Source organism: Spea bombifrons, chromosome 5 (genome assembly GCF_027358695.1).
Source record: "Spea bombifrons isolate aSpeBom1 chromosome 5, aSpeBom1.2.pri, whole genome shotgun sequence".
Lineage (NCBI taxonomy): Eukaryota > Metazoa > Chordata > Amphibia > Anura > Pelobatidae > Spea > Spea bombifrons.
Window position 1 is genome coordinate 16372879 of NC_071091.1, and position 22639 is coordinate 16395517.

Sequence of the window (22639 nt, forward strand, 5' to 3'; positions counted from 1 at the left end):
CTCCTTCATTCAGGTTCTCCCTTTTCCTTGCAAACCTAACAGCCCTCTCTTTTAAGGCTTCCTCCCCAGTAACGAGCTTAGGAAGCCTCACCTGAGAGCACCTGGGTTTGCTACCATGCCTGGCTGAGGTAACCAGGTGAGATATATATCCCATCAACCACTCTCCCATACACTTTACCACACTATATAAATATATTTATCTATAATGCATTAAGACCTATATGGACAATATGCTTTAAAGGGACACACCAGACATCATATGAACTGTCATGCATATGATACTGTCTCTAATGATTTATTATTTTTTTGTCGAAGAATGCTGATTAAAGTCCATATATACGACATTCAGGGACAGTAAACTGCAGATCACAAAAACTTAGCCAAAGACATGGATTAACATGTGAAAATCACAGAGTGGCTGAAAGAACATGAGCAACCACTCACTGCAAGCCAACAACTTGACTGTCCCTGGCCACTGATTACTCAGTTTCACCTGCTTGATCTTCCGGTACTAATCCGCACAATTGTTTGTATCATCAAGCTGTTCACGTTGTTCTTACACATGCACACATTGTCACACTGTATGAGTGTTGGCAGGTAGGTTTGGAGGAGAATTATGGTTTCACCTTTCTTAACATTCATTATCATGGGTCAGCACCAGAAATCTTTTCCAGCAAGAAGGGCTGATCTGGCTCTGTGTAATGACTTTTAAAAATCTTGCTGATTAAAACAAACTTATACAAGACCAACCTGAAGCTCACTGAGGTTGGCTCTTCATGATGTATAGTGAAGTCAAGGAGCTGAAACACAACTCTCCCTTTAGTGAATAAATCCCATAGTCCCCAGGGTGTAATATCACATCTGCTGTCCAGATACAAACCCTTGGCATCTTCTGTTCCACCACCCTTCACCTACTTTCCTTGTGTGTGTTTGTTAGGTTCTAGTGTTGATAAAATTTGTTTTGTCTTTCAGTTAATAAAAACACTTCCTCCGCAACCTCTTCTGTAGCCAGACACAAGGTACAGATATATAAAATCAGGCTGGAAATTTGGCTAGCTCTACGTATATATAGCAAATCAACAGGGGCTTTAGAATACCCTCTTCACAAGTCATTTATTCATTAAATCCTATGTGTGTGTCTCTGGGTTGCGGCGATTTGGAGAAATGCCATCACATTGACAGCATGCATTATGAAGGTCCAACTCCCCTCAGTTGCTCCTCCAAGAAAACAGTTTTGGCCCTGTATAATGTATAGCTAAATCACTGAAATGAAATCTCTTTATCTATGCAATACACAGGGTCCCTCTCGCAGGAAGAGTTTAGCGTGATAGGCCATCATAATTAAGAGTAAATTTAAATATCTCTCGATCTCACCTACAACCTTGAGATTTATTGAGTAAGTGCCACAGTCTAGTTAAGGTGTGTGGTTATGGTCATAAACTTGAGAAAGCTTAGTATACTGTAAAAGCGTTCTGTTTATTGCTATTTCACAAGCGTATAGATTTCCACAATATATCATTTTGATAACATAGTGCGTAAATATTGAAGATAACCATCTCTCGCGTGCAGATGTTATAAAGGTTGACAAACTGTGAGTAAAGTTCCGCTGCAGTGTATGAGTGGATTAACTCACACTCAGCGTTCCGTGTGACACGCTAGGAACCTGCAAGTTCATTCTTTCGAAAAACTTGGTTTTAGTACTGGATTTTGGCCAAAACGCATAAGCTCCTCTGCCGCGTAAAGAATAATATGGTAGCAAAAAAGTTCATGTCCAAAAAGAATGCAGAGGTGCTAAGGGGTATAAACTAAACTAAGACAGAATGGCTGGGCTTCCAACTTAAGTTATCTGTGATACGAAAATGGGTAGCGCAAAATAATAAGAACGAGGACTAAATTAGGGCTGCAACAACTAATCGATAAAATCGATAATAATCGATAATGAAATTCGTTGGCAACGAATTTCATTATCGATTAGTTGAATCGATTATTATCGATTATAAAATGAGGGTTTTTTCAGAGCAAACGCTCTGAAAAATCCCCCTCATTATATAATCCGTTTAGTCTGACTCACCGTCTCACAGCAGCAGCTCCTACTTACTCCCCCTCCCTGTAATCACTGTGACAACTGGCCCCGCCCCTTCCGTCTCCAGGCCAGAACCACATGGCTGTGACACTCATCTAACTGTAAGTATATGTATATATATATATATATATATATATATATATATATATAATGTGTATGTGTATATATATACATGTGTATATATGTATGTAATATATATATATATATATATTTGGGCTACTGAAAGAGTTAGGGGAGGTGGGGGTTAATTTAGGGGCAGTTATGGTTAGTGGGGTGTTTAGGGTTAATTTAGGGGCAGTTATGGTTAATTGGGTGTTTAGGGTTAATTTAGGGGCAGTTATGTTAATAGGGTGTTTAGGGTTAATTTAGGAGCAGCTGTGGTTAATGGGGTGTTTGGGGTTAATTTGAGGCAGTTGTGGTTAATGGTGTGTTTAGGGTTAATTTAGGGGATGCTGTGGTTGATGGGGTCTTTAGGGTTAATTTAGGGGATGCTGTGGTTAAGGGGGTGTTAAGGGTTAATTTAGGGGCAGTTATGGTTAATGGGGAGTTTAGGGTTAATTTAGGGGAATCTAAATCCTGGGGGCAGTGAAGTGACATATCTGGGGGTATAAGGCATATACAGTATATAAGGCATATGTGGGGAGGGCAGTGTGGCATGTCTGGGAAGGACGGAGTGGTGTATCAGGGTGTATAAGGCATATCTGGGGGTAGAGTGGCATATCTGGGGGTAGAGAAGTGGCATGTCTGGGAGTCAGGGTGGCATGTCTGGGGAGGATGGAGTGGGGTATCAGGGGGTATAAGGCGTATCAGGCACAGTGGCAGATGTGGGAGGCAGCGTGGAGTGGCAGATGTGGGAGGCAGCGTGGAGTGGCAGATGTGGGAGGCAGCGTGGCATATGTGGGGGGGCAGCATGGCATGTCTGGGAGGCAGCGTAGCAAGCCTGGGCTCAAATGTGCATATATTGGGGGGCTGGTTGGGAAATAAAGACAAGAAATGTATTATCAAAGTTTTTTTATTCTGCTGTTTGTATTTAACATCATTTGTTTAGTAAATTATTTTAAATAAATGAAAAATTTACATTCATTTTTTTTATCCGATTAATCGATTAATCGAAAAAATAATCGGCCAACTAATCGATTATTAAAATAATCGTTAGTTGCAGCCCTAGACTAAATAATTACTCATCACTGATTCAAATCCCAGGACATATAGTCAGGGCTACCATTAGAAATTTTGGGGCTCAGTACCCACTTATATCTCCCTTCTCCCCCTTTCAATTTTTTGTTTTCTCTCGCTACCCTTCCCACGTCTCTCTGCCCTAATCCATTCTCACACCGCTCCTATGCTCCAGAGTCTCTCCTCATCTCCCTGTGCCCAATGCCCCTATATCCCAGTCTGTATGCCCCCATGTGCCAACCCCATCTCTCTGTGCCCGATGTCTCTGTCCCCAGCCCTATGAACCTGTGCCCACTGTCCTTTTACCCAAGACCCTGCGCCTTAGTTCCCAATCCATACTATTTGCTAAGCATTCAAATGTCATAAAACTGATACTTTCTGTTTAAGCATTTTGCATCTATACCCTGCAACACACAGGTTGTAAACTATGCAAATGTTTCATACGCATTAGCGTTGTGCAGTTCTGTTGCCCTCAATGGATAGAACATTTAGGAAAAAGTGTATTGTTGGGAAGAAAAAATTAAGACGTGTTATACCATCTATTATCATTATTAATTTATATTAATTGTTTTATATAACGCCATCATATTCCACAGCTCTGTACAATGGGTAAACAGGACAGAACAAGTAATATATATAACATAACAATTTGACTTATAGAAAGGACAGGTGAGGAGGGCTAAATGAAAATCCATATTCACCTTGAAACTTTTCAAATGAATATCTGCACAATCAATATCTGGTAAATCAATGATAGAGCCAGACCTTAATATGACAAATAGTAAGCACAATGTGTAATTAATTAAACTAATGATCAGGCTTATATATTACATGGGATTGACAATGGTGTACATCTGTGTTGAACTGTCGGAAAAACAAAAAAAAGTTACGGTTATTGTCCGTCAAACGTAAGTGCAGAAGTAGTCATATTCGCTGTCTCCTTCATTCATGCACTTTTCACACTTGACTCAAGGCACTTAGAATGGGATACCCATGACCTGCGATTGTCAACAGTGAATTGCTGAATACCCACACGGCCTTTAGTAATTTGTAAAAAAAAAAAACAGGTATAGGCGCTATATTTATATTTAAATGTAAATGAGCCTGTGTAAACCAAAACACTGTGTTGAATGACAATGCTGCAAAAACAATTGTGTACATGCGATAAAAAAACCCATAAAAAGTGCTGTGCAATTTCTGGGCTTAAAAGGGGAAAAAATAAAAGAAAATTCTCATCAGTTAAAATAAACATAGAGCACATATGCATTCATAATTCCTTATAATATCTTAATGTCATTATCGCAATCCAACAGTGAACTAGTTAAGTAAACTTACAATGGGCTTTGCGTATACACCATATGTCTGCTGTTGTGACCTGCATAGTCATAGACATCTTGTTTCACAACAATGCCATGTGGTGTAGGTCCCTCTGGCACACTAAGGACCCGTTCTGATACAACATGGTGAGTGATGCAGTAAGTGATGGGGGTAAGCTGACTCCTGCCTCTCCTGCCAGACCTCAATTGCTCTCCCACTAGTCCTTATTTCAGTTTTGGCTTTTAATTACAAGAAAGCCGAGGCAGAAAGCGGGCCAATGAGAACACCATGTAATCTAGGATGCGGACCACCTACAAGCTTCTGTGTTGTGGTAGCCGTACGGTGGTAAATAAAACAAATATAATTTCAAATACATTCACGGTTACAATTAGTGGCTAAAAATACCAACAATAAACTAAATAAAAATGTTAAAGAAGCTGTGTGTCTAGCAGCAGAGGAGACAGAAGTTAAACACTGACAATGATCAGGGTACACGTTAACCGTCTACTAACATTCTAAAGTTAGAGACGTCCTTTGAAGCAATAACTGAAACCGACAGCTTGCTCTTTACAGTTTCAGAAGGGTGCTGTCTCCTTGGCAGACCTTGCTAGCGTAGGCCCAGATCCAAGGGTATAAGGACACCTGGGGACACATCTTTCCCCCCTCCAATATACCAGGAATTTTAAGTAACATACTGTGCATTCTCTAATGGCAATGTTTGGTGAACACGGTGCCATATTAGTCATCGTCTGACACGTTACCTGCGTAGGAAAGAAAAACAGTTGCTTTATAGTTGAAAAAAAAGCATCAGTTGCCTAAAAGTACAGTAAAAGGGATTTATTTATTAACCCACACTTTTTATGTTAGAAATTATTGATTTTGGCAGCATTTTGGCAAGAGTAAAGCAGAGCACTGCCCCAGTGGTATGCCCACCAACATATTTTCTCTTGTTCCATCCAAATATGCATTTTTCACACAGCGGAGGTGTGAATTAATATTGTAAAGCATGTAAATAAAGTGGTATTAGTTGACCGATCATACGTAAGCTTGAACTCAGCGCCTGGCTCAGCCTGGCTTGTTAGGAGTAATAGCCAGAGTTGAGCCAACTCACATTCTTCCTGTTGTTCACTATTTGGTCCTCGTGAGCATGGATCCTACGGACTCTTACCAGGACAACTGAGTCCAGTTTTCACACCATGGTGGAAACCGAAGTAGAAGTCTAGCTTCGGTGGCATAACTACAAGGCTCACTGCCCCAGAGACCACATCTAAGTGTGCACCGCACCTACGACACAGGTGCCTCATTAATGGTGTCCAAGGAGGGCTTTAAATAGCAGGAGAGGCTCAGTAGACCAAGGACTCACTAACATTGGAGTACTCTGACATAGTGGCGGGCTACGCAGTATATGGCCATATAGTGTGGCTGGACGGATAGGTGCTTTTCAATAGTATGTGTTGAGTATGCGCTAATTTCTTCCTTTGTTGTATGTGCATAGTATTTCAGCAGCGTATATATATATACTTCTATTTATCTGCACTATCAGTGCTAAAGGGAATTACCCAGATCCAGGACTCCTACGCATTTCAATATGAATTTCTGCAATTTACTGTTACTGCCTGTGGGCTTCCCCAGACATTTACATGACATAATATAAAGTATCTTCAGTTACAAACACTTCCCACCTAAAGCTTCTGACAAACAGCAAAAGCCAAGGTCACCGGAATACCAGATTGTGTTTTATTGTTAATGTCTGGGTATATCCAGTGAACCCAAAGATTCATGAAGGTCAAAATTTATGTTTTGCCTTACAAGTTCAAACTGCCACAGCGTTTAACATTACTAAAAATAATTTATGAAAACTACCTAAGTGTCACGCACAGCGCAGCGCAGGGTAGGACGAAAGCTCGAAGAGTTCTTTGCCTTCCAACCGGTTCCCCCCTCGGGTTAAACATTTTGGGTCCAAGCGGCAATGGGACTTTTCGATGATCTTCCAAGATCAGGGACTAACTCTTAAGGGTGCACACAGGTAGATCTAAACCGGTCTTAAGCAGGAAGAAGATATCCAGGAAAGCCGTACAACAAGCCGGGGTTAGGGAGCAGGAGTTCAGAGCAATTGAGTAACCAGCTGAGGTCAGGAAGACAGTTCAGGTTAATCAGGGTCAAGCCGGGTCAAACACAGGAGCAATAGAACAAACTAAGACAGGATGCACTTGGCAAACATAGGTAAGACCATTAGAGGGCTAGGTGTACGCACGGTTCTCAATTGTTTTATACAGGAAAATGAAGGAGAAAATGTGGAATTTTTTTGGAATGGAGTTGGAGGAAGCCGGAGGAGGATCCGCCAGTCGTTGTGGGACACTGTCTGAAGGTCTCCCTCGTCGGTGCAGCAGAGGAGTTGGCCGCATGGAATCAGCGGAGGGTCTTTCCTTTGGCGCAGCGGAAGGTCCTGCCACGCGGTGCAGACTGGAGGCCTCCCTCGTCGTCACAGCTAGGTAATACTAAGCTGGCAGAACCAGCATACTGATTAATTTCATGTCCTCTGGTCCACACTGAAGCAATGTGCGATTTAACTATGGGGAGGTATAACATAATGGAGAGGAACAATTATGCGAGCAGGAAGCAAAAATGGCTGCTCCTGTGGTTGACGATTTCTGAAGGCACTCTAGTACTACTGCATCCTTGTAACACATTTTTTGTTTATTTTTTTTCCTCAAAAACGAAAACGTATCCTGCTAACATTTCTAAAATACTTGTGTTGTATCTGCAGGCATCTGCAAACTATGACACGTCAGGTACGCAACAGGACAACCTACAGCCAAACGCTCCAAATAACCAAACCGCGCTAAGACCAACGTGTCATTCTAGAATACAACTGCCCTAAAACCTGGGGGTTTAGACTAGTAGTTATAAAATTAACGTTATTTTTATTAGATACCCCATTAATTCAACAGTTATATCACTTACGTCCACGTGCAATTGTGTCATTTGGTTTTTGTAGCTATGTGTGCCATGTTGTTAAGCCATAAACTCTTGATATTGTAAAATAGCGCAAAACAATTGTTTCCATGAAATCCTATACATAAAGTGACAACAGGGCTGTTTTATGCACAGTATATCGTTAAAAGTGCTTGAGTAAAGCCAAAATATGCGCAGCTAAATGGAATGTTACAGGGGCCTCTTTTACTGAACAAAGCAAGCTCAGTTTGGCTCTACTTCCCCAGCACTACCACATCCGTACATCATTAGTTGGAAAATTCCAGATATATGCCGTAATTTTTTTTTTGCTTTCTTTTTTCTTGCCAGAACTCTTAAAGCGTTAATGTCCAGATGCCATTTTTTTTCCTTATCTGTCACTTTATTTTTTGGCTTGCAGCCAGTTTTGGTCAACAATTAATGCAAGAAAAAAAGGGAAATGATATGTTTTCTGGCAGCTGAACTAGGAAATACCTAAAGAAAAGTATTATGCAAAAATATTGTGTTTATTTTGTTGGTGTAATGAAGTCGCTTATCTGGATGAGGTGCGCGCAGGCCTACAAGTCTCCGCACTCTTCCATGGATAATCAGTTGCTTCGGTGCTTAACACTGGGAAAGGAAGAGAAGGAGAAAGGCAGGAACCCGGCCAACATTATATGACAGGAGAGCTCTTAACCTTTTAAATGCCAGGGAGCACTGTAGGCCGCTGTCAATTCTCCCTGTGACAGAAAATGATTGATCTTGGCAGGCTTTGTGAGGGTGAGGTGAAAGGAGTTATGCTAGATTTGACACAGGTCTCTACTTCCCTAAGATAAAACTGACACTCACCGTTAATCCAATATTAAACATTTAATATGTATTTTTCAGTTGATAAAAGAAGAACTTCTGGGTAATTGTTTTATGTTTTGCCTAAACCACCATCATTGCTGTCATTCCTTTCCCTGCAATGTCATCAAAATCCCTGTACTTCTGAGCTACACACAACCTAGTGCGTCATCCACGCACACAACAGCACACAACACAACCTCACGTTCACCAAGAAGAGAGTACAATGAAATACAACAATGAAAAGTGCCCAGGTGGCATAAACTTGGTGTAACAGTAACATTATTACTGGTTTATACTATCGTCCGTGTGCTGGGTTTTAAAGGGTTAACTTGTCACGGGTATATTGAGTTTTTGCCTCTCTGTGCATGTGCAGGGCGTCTATTATAGCTGTGTTTGGTCTTTTAAACATGTATTATGGATTGGAGAGGCAATACATTAACCTGCAGCATATCACTCCCCTCTGTGGACCGTGACACTGATCTTTAGACCCCTGGGACTCTTATGAGTCAGTGTAGTGACAGCTGAAGATGTGTCTCTTGCATGTGAAAAGAGGCAAACATGTAGGGGACATTCTGCAGAATCCCTCCATTTGCTTGCAGGGGGGAAAATGATCACTTAAAGGGACCACTCAGTTATCATATGCAAGTCAGGTGCACTTGATGGCTGGAGTATCCCCTTAAAGTTTTTAATTCAGAGCAGGATTGGTTTCAGACAAGCCAGTGAGTGTGTTATTAGAGTTAAGATGCCTGAAGAAATGCTAATAACGTTTATGGTCACTTGGGATGTGTCGAACTTTAGAATTTTAGATTTATGAAAATTGTGTTATTTCCATGGTAAAACGTAAATTTTAATGTATGCTACCGCTATCTATGCCTTTTTCACTTAATATAAATGAGAAATATACTGTTCTATACTTATTATTAATCTTCCGCACTGCAATGAGCTGAGTATGCTTGATAATCACAGACCTAAACCAAAGCCACATGACCGGTTCCCTTTACTGAAATACACTGTCCGTCAGATGTCTGGAAGTGGATTCTAGAAATAGATTTGTGAATGGATCACATGTATTTTTGAAGAAGATAGTCAGCTTCGATGGATTGCAACACATTTCTGGTAGCCCAGACATATATATAGAGATGTAATTATAAAAAAGGACCTGTCATGCAGAGGTTTGGCAGTAAAACTGTCACTATGATGAAATGTATTTAATTCCCCTATCCATGCTCACACACACAAGAACACATCCATGATCAAACACACAAGTACACATGCATGCTCATGGGCCCTTCCAAACTACCACTGTAGTTACCCCAGTGGGGCCGGCACTTTCTGGGGAGGGAGGAAAGGATCAGCTAAAGCCAAGTGGTCCCATATGCCCCTCCATATATGCAATAGCACACACACTTACACACTCACTCTAACACACGCACACATGCTTACACTTACTCATACACACTAACACACTCCCTCTCACACCACTTACACATCCATGCTAACAAACACTTACACATACACATCAATGCTCACACACAAACACACATTCATGTTCACACACACAAACAGTTACACTTATGTTAACACCCACACTTATAGATACATTCTTCTATGCATTCAAGAAAGCCTTGCTTTCACCCTGGAGTTAAGTAACCTTGCATTACGTGACCCCATTGCGTACCTGCCTCCTTGTGCCGGTCTGATATGGACCAGTCAGGTCCAGCCCTTTGTGAACATTCGCCCCCCCTGCCCTCCTCTGTATTGTATATATCATGAAATACACAAAACATCAGAAACACCTAGGTATCATATGCTTCAGGTTTAAAGGTGCTGTTCTACTTGGACAAAGACTGTATGGGACATTAGACTATCCCTTTTAGGGTCCCCTAAAAATGAATGAAGATAGACGTTACATGATTAAATAATAATTCTACAATTTAACCATTATAGGACGAATTGTAAGATGGATTTCCCACTAAATCAATAGTTCGGCTTAAGATGCTACCCTCAAATATAAGAGTTATCAGAGTTAAAAATGCATCCCTGTATCATGCACAAATATGTATCCCTGGGTTGGTTTTATTTATATATTCTGGGCTAGTTTTCAAAGTGAGAATGTCAGAGAGCTTCTTGATCAGGACAGCTTTAAAGTGCAGTGCCAGGAGCAGGCCAAGCCAGGTCAAATGTGGGAAAGTCAAAAAGCTTGAGGAATTTAACCTAGAAATTTATACAATGTCCCATTCAACAGCAACAGATTACAAAAGATAGCCTTGCTATGGATAGTAAATCGAAACCTCTTGGTTCTATGCATAGCTGTTTCTGGGTAAAATGTATGGATATAAGAGAGATTTCCTATATGTTTCTCATAGAAGGACTTATTAAGATTGAATTTTTCATACTAGATTCTACAAATTACAACAGGGATTTCATTTGTGCAAGTGAGCTGACACCGTTGGCTGACATGACGAAAGGTCCTTTTGAAGTTGCTGATGTAAAACTGTAATGCCAATAAGTGTCCTGCAGCTCCGCCATCTTTTTGCACAACTATTTTTCTTGACTGTGTCCCAATGTAAGAAGCAAGGTCAGGTCCGTACAGACATGGCTTGACCAGTTTGGTGTGGAGGAACCCCAATTGCCTGTGCTGAGCGCTGTTCATTATCCAACTGAACACCTTTAGGATGAACTGGAATACAGATTGTGAGTAGGGCCTTCACACCAATATCAGTGCCTGACCTCACAAAAGTTTGTTTGGGTGAATGGGCACAAATTCCCACAGACACTCTCTAAAACCTTCACAGAAAGATGGAGGCTCTGATCCCCATAAAGACAGGACCAACTTCGTATTAATACCCCTGGTTCTGGACTTCCAACAGACTCATTTAGGGTGTGTCAGGGCTCCACATACTTCTGGTCATATAATGTATAGTACATATATACATAGTTTTTATAAATATTTTTTTTAAGGTGAGAGCTGTGAATGTGACATTTCCCTATTTAACTCAATTATACCCTAAAATTAGTTAGAGATAAACCCTAAATTGTATTGTATTTTAGAAAATCTGTCTCCCCTAGAAGCCTTTTTTAAACCTAGTTATATTATCTGTTCCTTTTATTATGGTAGGACATTAGCGTCTTCTGCTGTAGAACTCAGTGTCACATAAATGGAGTTTTAAGTGAATTAGGGGCATTAGGCAGAACAATTACCATGGGACTCCATTTGTGTAAGTAGATCTCCCCTAGGAGAATGTCATTTTCACCCTTTACCGCATTAAGTGTCTTGTTTCCTGGTTGCCTGGCTCTCTGGAGTAGGGGCAGCATGTGGTATTGTATGTATACTGTGTTCATTGTATAGAATCCGGCTGCTGTGGTTTGTTGTCATCATACATAAACAACAAACACGGCAAAATTGTGACAGTTCTGGTTTTAATTATGGATGAGATTTAAAAGGCCAAACCACACATGCCATCAGACTGTGATGTCCTTATGTAGGCAATGTAAACTGGGGTTGTCTGTGCGTGTGAAGTGTAGGCCTCGGAGGAATGGCTGTCTGCAACTGTCTTAACACCACGTAGAAGAAGGCCTCAGACCCTGGCCACTCTCCAAACGTTACCACTCTTTTTTCCACATCTATGAAGACTGTGGTTTATGGGACAGTAGCCACTGTGACTGCCGCTCCTGTCAAATAACTTAGCAGTCTAGGTCATACATGCCAACCCACTGGTTACGAACTGTGATAATAAACAAAATTGTGTAATGATTTTACAGTCCAATGCCCACAAGGCAGTACAGAAAATATTCTTTAATACGCCTGAGTCGTAGATATAATACACAGATTTTTTTTAAGATAAAAGAATATTGTAGCCCACAAGTAGACATTTCAGTGGTAGATGAGCTTCCAACGTGTTTCAAAAGGGCTGGGAACGTACTTACTAAAGCCTTTCACGCCATAATGACATTAACAGGGCTTGGTTCTGCAGTATATGGATTCTGATGGCTGAATAAAAGGAATAGGAACACGTAATATGCAAGACATATATTTTACTACAGAGGAGGGCGCTTCACTTTAAATATCTCAGGTGAAATAGATGGGTCAATGGGACATGAAGTTAACGGGACTTCTACAGTTTTAAAAGGGCTTAGCATTGTGTCTGCAAACCTGTTAATAGGACAATTTGATTAGTCTATATTGATAGAACTGGTTCCAGACGACTGGAAATTCAGAAACGTAGAGGCAGAATCTGGTTACTACAGACCAGTAAGTCTGATATAAGCACCAGGAAATTTAATGGAAGCCATATTAAAGAAAAGATTTGTTAAATATCAGAATTTAAATGGCCTGCAAAATCTTAAACGTCCTACTTGTCAAACTTACCTTTTGTAAATAAAATGTATTTAGTAATTGCTTTAGTCTACTTTAATGTTTTCCGAAGTTTGCAAAACATTTTAGTGGAATGACATATTGGTATAGATCAAGAGACAGCCATGATTACTTCTACCCTCAAGCGTAGTTTGCCAATAGTTAACTTCCGCAAGGTATCGCATCACCTTATCGGTTAAGCTTTACATTGATTCTTTTATTTACATTTCATGAATCACTTTTACAGTCATGTGCTGCAATGTTATATTAACCTGTGAAAGGACAGACTGCAAAAAGGTATTTGCATTTTAGGTATGGACAGAATTTCTGTTATGATGAGAAACAATTCATGCTATTCCTACAGTACTCGCATAACTTGCCACTCTGCATGCATGGAATTAGTAAATCCGGTGAGCATGCATACCTATAGATAAATCAGCCTTGAAATATGCCTCACCTTCCCCGCACCGGAAATGAAAACCGAATTGATGTGATAAGGGAAGACTGGATGCCTTTCCCGGGGACAGTGACATATTTTACATTTAAGCAGCAGCTGTCTCTTTTGTCATCCTCAATCCAATCCCATATGGAAAATGCACTTTAAGGCATAGGATCGCTGACGTCCCTTTACATTTCTGTAGTATTCCCATTGTACAGCGCTACAGAATATTATGGCGCTATATAAAACAATAAATAATAATAATACAATTCTGTAGAATATCCCCATATGCACTTACCCCACCCCTCCCCCACCAGCTATTTGCCATGCAGGAGATGTGTTTGGCTCCTCATATACTTACCACCAGCCAGCTCTAGGTGGGGTCTGTGAGCCCCCATGCGCATGTACAGAAAAAAACCCTCATCGATTTCAACAGGACCAATTTCCTGCCACTGATTGGCTGCTTCAAGCAGAACGATGCATGGGTAGCTCTTACACACAGACACACACTAACCCTGGTGACTTTACTTTTCATGTACTTCTTCTGGGCTTAAAAAATGACACCTTGTTTTTTCTTTCGATTCCACTCCCCTATTCACTATTTTTAACTTTAATGTTCTTTATAATGTTTATCTTTTGCCTAGACAATTAACTCTGAAAAGCACGACATATTTCACATCCGATATAACACTACCTTCATTCAAGTCTTGTTAAAAGCCTGCTATGACCATGGCTGATTTAAAACGCACACACCGTTTCGCTTTGAAGGGATGCGCGGCAACTTTGTACTTTTGCAACTCATTAAAACTTAACAACAATTTTATTTTTACAGGCATACAAAAAGAAAAAAAAAAGTATTTATTCCGAAAGTTTGTTGCATTTAGATCTCTCCAGTTACTAACTGGCAAGAACAAGTTTTCTGTTACTGCGCTGTATGATAAACGTGGTCCGTTTAGCAATGTCAGAATGTTTATTCTTCACCAAATTCTTTCCCACTGTAAAAAGGTGCTTTTAAATGCCACATTCCAGCGCTGGTGCCAATAAAGTCACTGGAGCATACTTTCCCACAAGAACTGATACCGTGTACAGAACTCTCTCTATTTAAATCCGCTGGTATTTTCAGCTATATGTCACATACAGAACGGTCAGGAATCGATTAAAAGGTGAACTCACGGCTAGCCGATGTCTGCCACTGCAGCAAAGGGAATGTTCTAGCACTCGTTCATAAATAAGTATATCTTTATTTGTACTGAAATACACATATGCAATGCGAGATATAATGTCTATATCGATATATATATATATAGTAACCTGGATTCAGTATTCATTGTGTATGCACTGTGTACACACAGACACCCTTGTGTTATATAGTCTCACCGAACATTTCCATAAGCGTACTTCATTTGCTCTTTAGTAAAAAGCGATACTACAAATAACTCATAGAACTAAACAATAAAGTCTTCATTTCGTATGCCCTTTCATTTACCTGTCCACAAAGCTACATATAACATGGACAGATACAGAAATTGGTATTTCCCCTGGATGCAGAAATAAGACATATTACGGTTGAAACCATTTTTTTCTTGTTTTTATCGTATTAGACCACGGCAAAATCGTAAAAACAAATCCGTAAAATATTCTTTGTATATATATCGAGACAGAGACAGGTAAGAGAAGATAAAGAAGTAAAATATTATTTGATTCTAATATGTCGTTGCCTCCTTTCTTCCTTTTGGCCAAAACAGTTAAAAGGATGAAAGTAGTAAAGTTGCCATGCATAGGAGGTGGCAAATACGCTTCTGGGTTGATGAGGACTTTATTTTCGTATATCACAAAACCACTGATTTATTTTATTGTCATCTTTTTTTTGAAAAGTATTATAATAATAATAATTGGGGTATCTAATGGCTGTGCCGAGGTGATCTACCCCTGGCCTACTGCAATAGTGGGTATCAGGTTAGTGATTTGCTCTCGTTCTACATCGTTTTTTCTCCTAGTGGAGAACCATTAATGGTGATACTTTATTACAAATATCTCGGTCACCCTTTTTGCTCATGGCTGAGCTAGACTGGCAGATATATGTGGCTTGCTTGTATATTGGGTAGGTCTTTAATTAAGTTTGACATGTCTGTTCCTAGAAGAGTTTGTGAAATGGTCGCATGTGGAACCCCAATGGGAACTTTCAACAGGGCCAGTTAATAATTAAGTACCTATTTAATTATGGGAGATAAAAGGGGTTTTATAGGCAAGACGACAAAAAATAATGCATCTGCTTTAACTAAGCAAGGTTTTTCAGTAACAAGACTTGAGTGGGTCTTAAATATTGTGTGGTTAATGTGGGAAGATTTCCATCTCATCACAACTCACTGAATAGTAAATCCGCCCCAACGTTGAAATGAAGGATATCCGAGAAAACCGATTGATATTAGGTGCAGATTGTTTGATAAAGCTATGAACTGGTTCGGAATCCATGTCCTAGATGATTATTTAAGCGGCAGTGTTCCGTACAGGTAACTGTGAGTCATATGATACATTGCATATCAATCATATGTTATGGATATTTTATTGTGGTTTTGCTGTTATTATAGCATCTTTTCTTATGTATGGGCCACAGCAATATTCCCTGTCCATGGTACTGATAGGGAAGAAAGGTCATTTTAGGTCAACCCCTTTTGTCTTCTCTTATAATTATTTTTTTAATATAACATTTTCAGACAGTTGTATATAGAATCTAAGAATGTGACATCAACTAAGAACTATTTAGCCCATAATCTCTGCTGTGAAAACTAAAACTTTAATCATTCCTTGGTCTTGTCTTAGATTCAGGATAGCCATATGCTGGAGGGGTTCAAGAGGGGACAGAAACTGATGTAAGCCAGTCAAGTTTTGTCGTTCCTTGCACAACAACAAGCTGAATGACAAACAAAAAGAACAAACTAAAATGCTAAAAATGTGACAGCTTCCCTTTAAGAACTGCTTGCAGTTAGCAGTAGATCAGTGCTCGACAAACCCCAGGTCGCCATGGCTTTGCTTGCACCCAGATTTTTACTTTACTTTCAATTCATATGTTCAGCAGCTGGCTCTATACAGAGCCATTTAATGTGCCACTAGGAGGCTAAGCAGCGTCACTTGCCATGATGTTACGTAGGAGTGGCGGCCACTCCTGCACTTTGCCACGTGATGTTGGCTCCCGCAGTGGGTACATGACAATGCTGTTTAGCTTAGGATAATAAGGGATCTCTTAGCAGAGACAGGTCTCTTACGTCAAGGTAGGCACTACTCACAGGGCATGTATTGTTTTAGAATAAAATTGGGGCTTATGCTTTAATGATAGGAGGGGAGCGCGTCCCAGCGATTCCATGGCGTCTCAATGCTTTGCTGCTGACGTCAGAGCAGCGATCATCCACACCAAACATGTCAGGGACAGAGTCTCCGGACCACAATGAGAAGCATTCCATAAAGTCTCCCCATAAGTAAAGAGGTAGAGGAGGACCTTATTGCACCGATTACAGGGCCAAGGCTGACCTTACATCAATAATGCAACTTATAATCAGGAGTAGCCTATAATAAATAAGACAATACAGTATGTGTCTGTGCGTATACATCCTATATGTTATTTTTAATGAACATTTCTTTGCTTGTATTAATTGTATATTGTATGATTCTGAGTTCACTGTTCTGGGACAATGTTGCCATTCCGAGAAAATTTGAGACATAAGAAAAATGTTCAGGCAGACAAATTCTGACTTTTTAAGTTTTGTTTTTTTGCGATATTGAAACATTTTATATCTGTAACTTGATTGGATTTTGTGTTAAGTGTCAGTTTGTGTAGAGGTTCAGTGGAATTATAGTACATACTGTCAATTTCAGGAGGTATATTGTGGGTAAAATGTGCAGCTTATAACTGGGACAATATGGCGCACATAAATGTATACAGTATATACCTTATTGGCCCCCAGCTGGACAAAGGTAACAAAAGGAAGTACAATATACATACCACTGATGTAAGTGCCATTTGAAAGCTGTAGATTCGGGCCAGGCCAAAGTCTGCTAGTTTTATCTGCCCGTTACTCGTTACTAGAATATTTTGAGGCTTTAGGTCTCGATGCACAACTCTGTGTGAATGAAGGAAATCCAGTCCCTGGAGAAGCTGATACATCATGTCCTATAATGCACAAAACAAACCCATATTACATCTGGAGAAAAAGAAACACCACATTTGTGTTGTTCAGATGTCAGATATTCCAAAATAATTAAAATCTGCATCTATATATTGTATACATACACTACCATTCAAACATTTGGGGTCACTTAGAATTGCCCTTGTTTTTGAAAGAAAAGCAAATTTTGTTGATTTAAATATTATCAAATGGATCTACACAGTGTAGACACAGTGTAGACGGTGTTAATGTTGTAAATGACTCTTGTAGCTGGTAACGGCTGATTTTGAATGGAATAATAGGCGTACAGAGGCCATTTATCACTCCCATCACTCCTGTGTTCCAATGGCACATTGTGTTCGCTGATCCAAGTTTAAGTTTAAAAGGCTTAGTGATCATTAGAAAACCCTTTTGCAGTTATGTCGCAGCTAGAAATGTCCTTGTTTTCCATGAAAACAGCAAAGCGACCCCAAACATTTGAACGGTAGTGTGCACATATATATATAAATATATATATATATATAAATATATATATACGTACATTTACATTTAGATACATTTAGATATCTGTGTCTTGTATGAATATTCCTTAGTGAGATACTTTTTCCAGGCATTATGATGCAAATCTGTTTGTGGGACACCTTATAATGCTAGATAAATGTGAAAAATGAACAAAATAAACGCAGACACCCAAGTAAGAAGATATGAAGCCCCGTTCTTCCAGTGAAGTCTTAAGGAAGCTGGTACTCGGGGGGGCTGTAATGTGACAGATGTTGATAACCAGAGCTGTGCGCCAGCAGGAAAGGGATTCAGGGTGAAGCTTATTTCTGGGTTTCTGCTTTCCTGCAGCTGCCCTCGGATAGCAGCTAACTGCCTCCACTTGTTTAACCTCAGAGATAATCTCTGGAAGAAATATATATGTATTTTTTCTTTTAACGGTCATTTCCTCTCTGGTTTAAGCTGCGTGACAGCATGTGACAGGCAGAAATAAATGGGGACACGTCTGTGCCAATAGCCTCGAATAACTCTGACACTGGCTGCAGGCTGCCTGCTTGGCCACCCAGCCAAGACCTCACATAACACATGGCTATCGGCCCGCAATGTTATTCAATGACAAGCCAGCTGCTTGCTGATTAGAAAGATAAAACAAAGCCTTGCAGTCACAGATGAAAAGGTTTAGCAACTGCTCCAAAGTAAAGTCGTTAAAAAACACCCCCTATTACATCCAGGCCCTTTTCATAAATTAACATGCTGTAAAAAGTAATTATAAGTATGACGGAGACCACAAAGGGTCCCTAATTTGAGGAGCCTTAATGTGATGAATGGAATCGCCATCACTGAAGAATTATGGGAAAATGGCCAAAGCAGGAGTCGAGAGTGTGTAAATCTGACACACTAAACAAAAAACACACAATGGTGGGGCGTCAGACTACAACACCCAGCGTGGTCAGCCAGCCTTTGTGTAACATCAGCTTCCTATATCCCCGTAAGGGTCCATTTCGGCGAGCTCCAAGGCACACGCAAACCTACGTAGTCCATTTTATACCGTGTGTCTACAAAAAAATGACCTTACTCGACCCAGTCTTTGCCTGCTTTTATGAACACAGTGAAGGCCCCGCTGGCTTCCCATGGTGTGTTATTTATGCATCACTCCATTAGAACTATAAGTAGAACTCCATGGTTTCAAGTGTTGCATGTGCTAGCTTTTCATACAGCAAGTGACCACTAATTCCACTCACTCTCTACAAGGACTATGCACAAGTCTCCCTGCCGGACTCGGCATTCTAAGCTCTGTTTGCTTTTGTATGGACTTCTTTAATCATTGGAGATCTGCAGCTTCACCGAAGCACCAGTCCAGGGGGCACTCTGAATTTCATGACCATATATCCCACTTCTAACACACTCCAGGACGCCTACATAAATATTAATATTCCAATTGTCTCACTTGTAATATGAAATGGTTTTATTAGGCTTTTGTACATTTTCCAGAATTCCAGCATCTCCTCCAAGTATCATCTGTTGCCATGGTACCAAGCAGCCATATTGGGCTGCCCTCTCCATAGGCTGATCACTGCCTTAAAGCCTTTCATTTTTATTTTCAGAAAAGCTGCTGATTGGTATAAACCAATTTGAGGAAGCCAACCTGTTTGAAAGTAAATATGTGGCTTCCCTCTTTAGCTGACATGTCACGCAGGAGGGGAAACGTGGCTGCCATGAGCTCAGGAGCCACTCCTATACTACAGGGAAGCCCAATCCCCCCCAAGTTGTGGAAAGGGGACCCCAAAGCGCCACTAGGTACATGGTACATAGCTGGTACATAAGCTCTTTTGGGTGAGGTATGTGCAGCATAAGTAGTAGGATTAAAATGCATATGATGGATGGAATACCTTTTTAAGATGGAAAGTTGCTGCCTCACAGCAAATATACCAAAAATAATCATTGATTTGCTTGTCATGTCCTAAAAATTATATGTACACTGGCACTGTCCTCACAACTGTGTATTTTGTCATACACTTGCATAAAATCTTGAAAAGACCAACTAAAACCCAATTATTTGCTGGTCTATCCTATTGTATATACCAGAGGTTGAGAATATCTCTTACAATACATGTAAAGCAAACACTGTCATATGTAGGTGTGTGATACATTCTTCTGAAACGTGGTCAGCAAAAGCTGTTTTAATGTCCCATTTTTCTGTAGCAGGGACATGAAGACTTACAAATAATAAAGGAATAAAAAAAAACAATTAGGGTAATTTGCTCTATAACAAGCAAGAAAAGTAATTTCCATGTCCAATTTTCACAGCTTTCACTTGAACCCAGAACATCCCATTTGTTGCCCAAAATTAAATCTTTACAATTTCCAAACAATGCAAAACATTGTTTACCGGGGTAGTCTGAGGGCACCGAGAGATACTTCAATGCCCAGATTTGGCTGAAATCCCAATTCCGGAAATCTGACATTGAAAAAATGTATTGGAGGCTGTCATGCTATCAGGAAACATGACCAAACCGAAGAGCAGATTAGAATATTAATGATGTTATCTAAGGAAAAAAACATTATTTGAGACGACTAAATGGACAAAATGATTTCTTATGAACTATTTTTTTTTTTTAATTCAGACAAAGAGCAATGGGTGAAATGTATCTACATGTCCCATGGAGAGCAGATATAGACATATATAGAGGCATAAAGTGTAAACACATTAAAAGATACAAACTATAAATATATACTGGTTTTTTTTTTATAGATTTTCATTTTTCTCTGATATTTCCACAAAATAAACCATGATGCATACTTATTTTTTTTCTTGGTAAGGTTAAAAGATTTTTAACGGATTTATCCAACATTTTCTAGATAATGACCCATTGTAAGTTTGTGAGTCAAGCATATTTCTACACTGTGTCTCTGTTCATTATGCTTCACTGGACCTCTTGAGTCCAAAAGAAAAGACATCTTTTTACTGTGGATTTGCTACCACAAAAGTAAAAAAGACAAGATGATGTGTTTCCGGATCATTTCACATGCAAAAGGCGATCGCCATGGGGGAGGTCCTTGTTTTTCTCCTCGCTGGAAAACTGCTCTTGGTGTATCTTCTAATAAATTGCCACCAAGACACTGAAGCTCCAAACAACATTTTATCCAGAACTGTTTGACGGCAGAATAATAACCAATCACATGATCAAAATAATGCACTGCGCTGTACTCCATTCCACATTTATATATAATTTCTTTAATAAATGTGGAAATTTATAGACTTTTGTTAGAGTTCCAAAACAGAATGTTCTGAAGGTCCAGTGATCTGAGATGAATGTGAAGGTCAGTGCAAAAGCTCCTAATAACCAGGGTTTGTTTTCACACTTTGTACACAGCTATCCATTAGTCCTTTATAGTCAGGTGTAATGAGAGATGCAAACTGATGAGTCTACAAGTTAAGATAAAAACATTTCATAAAGTTTCCCAGGATGGCAACTAATGGTTAGCGGCGTTAGCTGTTAAGGATATCATATGACTATATGTAACTGTACCCTGAAAAGAGGGATAAGGCTCAGCTGTCAAAGAGTAAATGGTCAAAATGAAAGCAATGGGTGCTTTACAAAGTACAATCAGGGCAACCACATGATCTGAATCATCAGGCCCCGTAAGTAGGTTTGTCATGGCGGCACTTTGAAATAAGAGTTTCACATTTCGGAATAGCCAAGCATTACCACAATAATCATTATTGATTCTAAGCAGATCTAAATTTGTCAGCCACATAATACCAAAGAACTTCAACATGATTGAAATAAGAAGCACCCAGCCAAAATATGGGTTTAGTAAATATGGTCTTCTTGTGAAAGACTTACTAATCTGCTCTGACAATGGAGGGTTCTTTTCTAACCCCCCTACCCACTGTCGAGCTTGGAGAAAGTGCCTGTTCTTAAAGGAATGGGGCTCTGCTCCCTCCAAATGGTGGTGTGATACAGGTTTTTCCGTTTACTTGATGGGCAACACAGAGCTATAAGTAAGCAATTAATATTAATATATCCCTACAACAAAAAAGGACAAACACATCCACCTGCACGTGATACAATTACCTCAGCTCCAACACTGATTCCGGGTGAGGATCTGTTTAGACCTTTCTGCAGGTAGAAGGAAAGCGCTCTCATTGACTTCCATGGGAGCACTTTCTTGCAACCACACATCGGAAGAACAAAGCTGCTCCTTTTTTATTTCTCTTTTGGAGGAATGCATATTAAAGTACTCACAGAGAACTTAATGATGCATTCTTCTTTAGATGGCCGTCCACACCAGTAAACTGTATTTTAACAACAAAAGAATGGCTGGAGAATATTTGTGATGTTTTCCCTTTGGAATTACGTTGTTTACACTAAATAACAAAAGCAAAAATCTATACATTAGAATTTATATCCATATAAGTGCAGAACTATTTGAAACGTTCTCATCACCCCACAGGTCTGAGTTATGAACTTATAAGCTTTTGCTAACAGACACCAGTGTTCCGGGGGAATAAGGAATGTGTTTGTACTGCGCACTCCTGTGGCACCAGCGAGGTTAAAATGCTTTGTTGTGAAGAGCGTACTATGGAGTATTCATCGCTAACGCAGTGTTACGTGTTTATTTCTAGAGAAGACTGTAAGTCAAAACTGTTTGCGCAATTTAATTAATTTCAAGGTCTGGTCTGAGAATGCAGATCCAAATATCATAATTCCAATTTTACCTCCCGTTTGGTGCCCCAAACGCTAAAACCTACAAAAAAAAAAAGCAAGGCAGCTGTTCTATTTTTTAATCTTAGTGGTTGAAGCTAG

At 39.8% G+C, this 22639-nt stretch overlaps 1 protein-coding gene across 1 annotated transcript in view; it reads right to left on the bottom strand.

Annotated features, from left to right (window-relative positions):
• The window catches only part of CDK6 (cyclin dependent kinase 6), a 73799-nt gene that overhangs the window by 18998 nt on the left and 32162 nt on the right, over positions 1-22639 (bottom strand). Inside the window, exon 4 of the mRNA XM_053466495.1 lies at positions 17168-17335. Coding sequence (XP_053322470.1) covers positions 17168-17335 — 168 coding nt within the window. The remainder of the gene's footprint in view (positions 1-17167; positions 17336-22639) is intronic.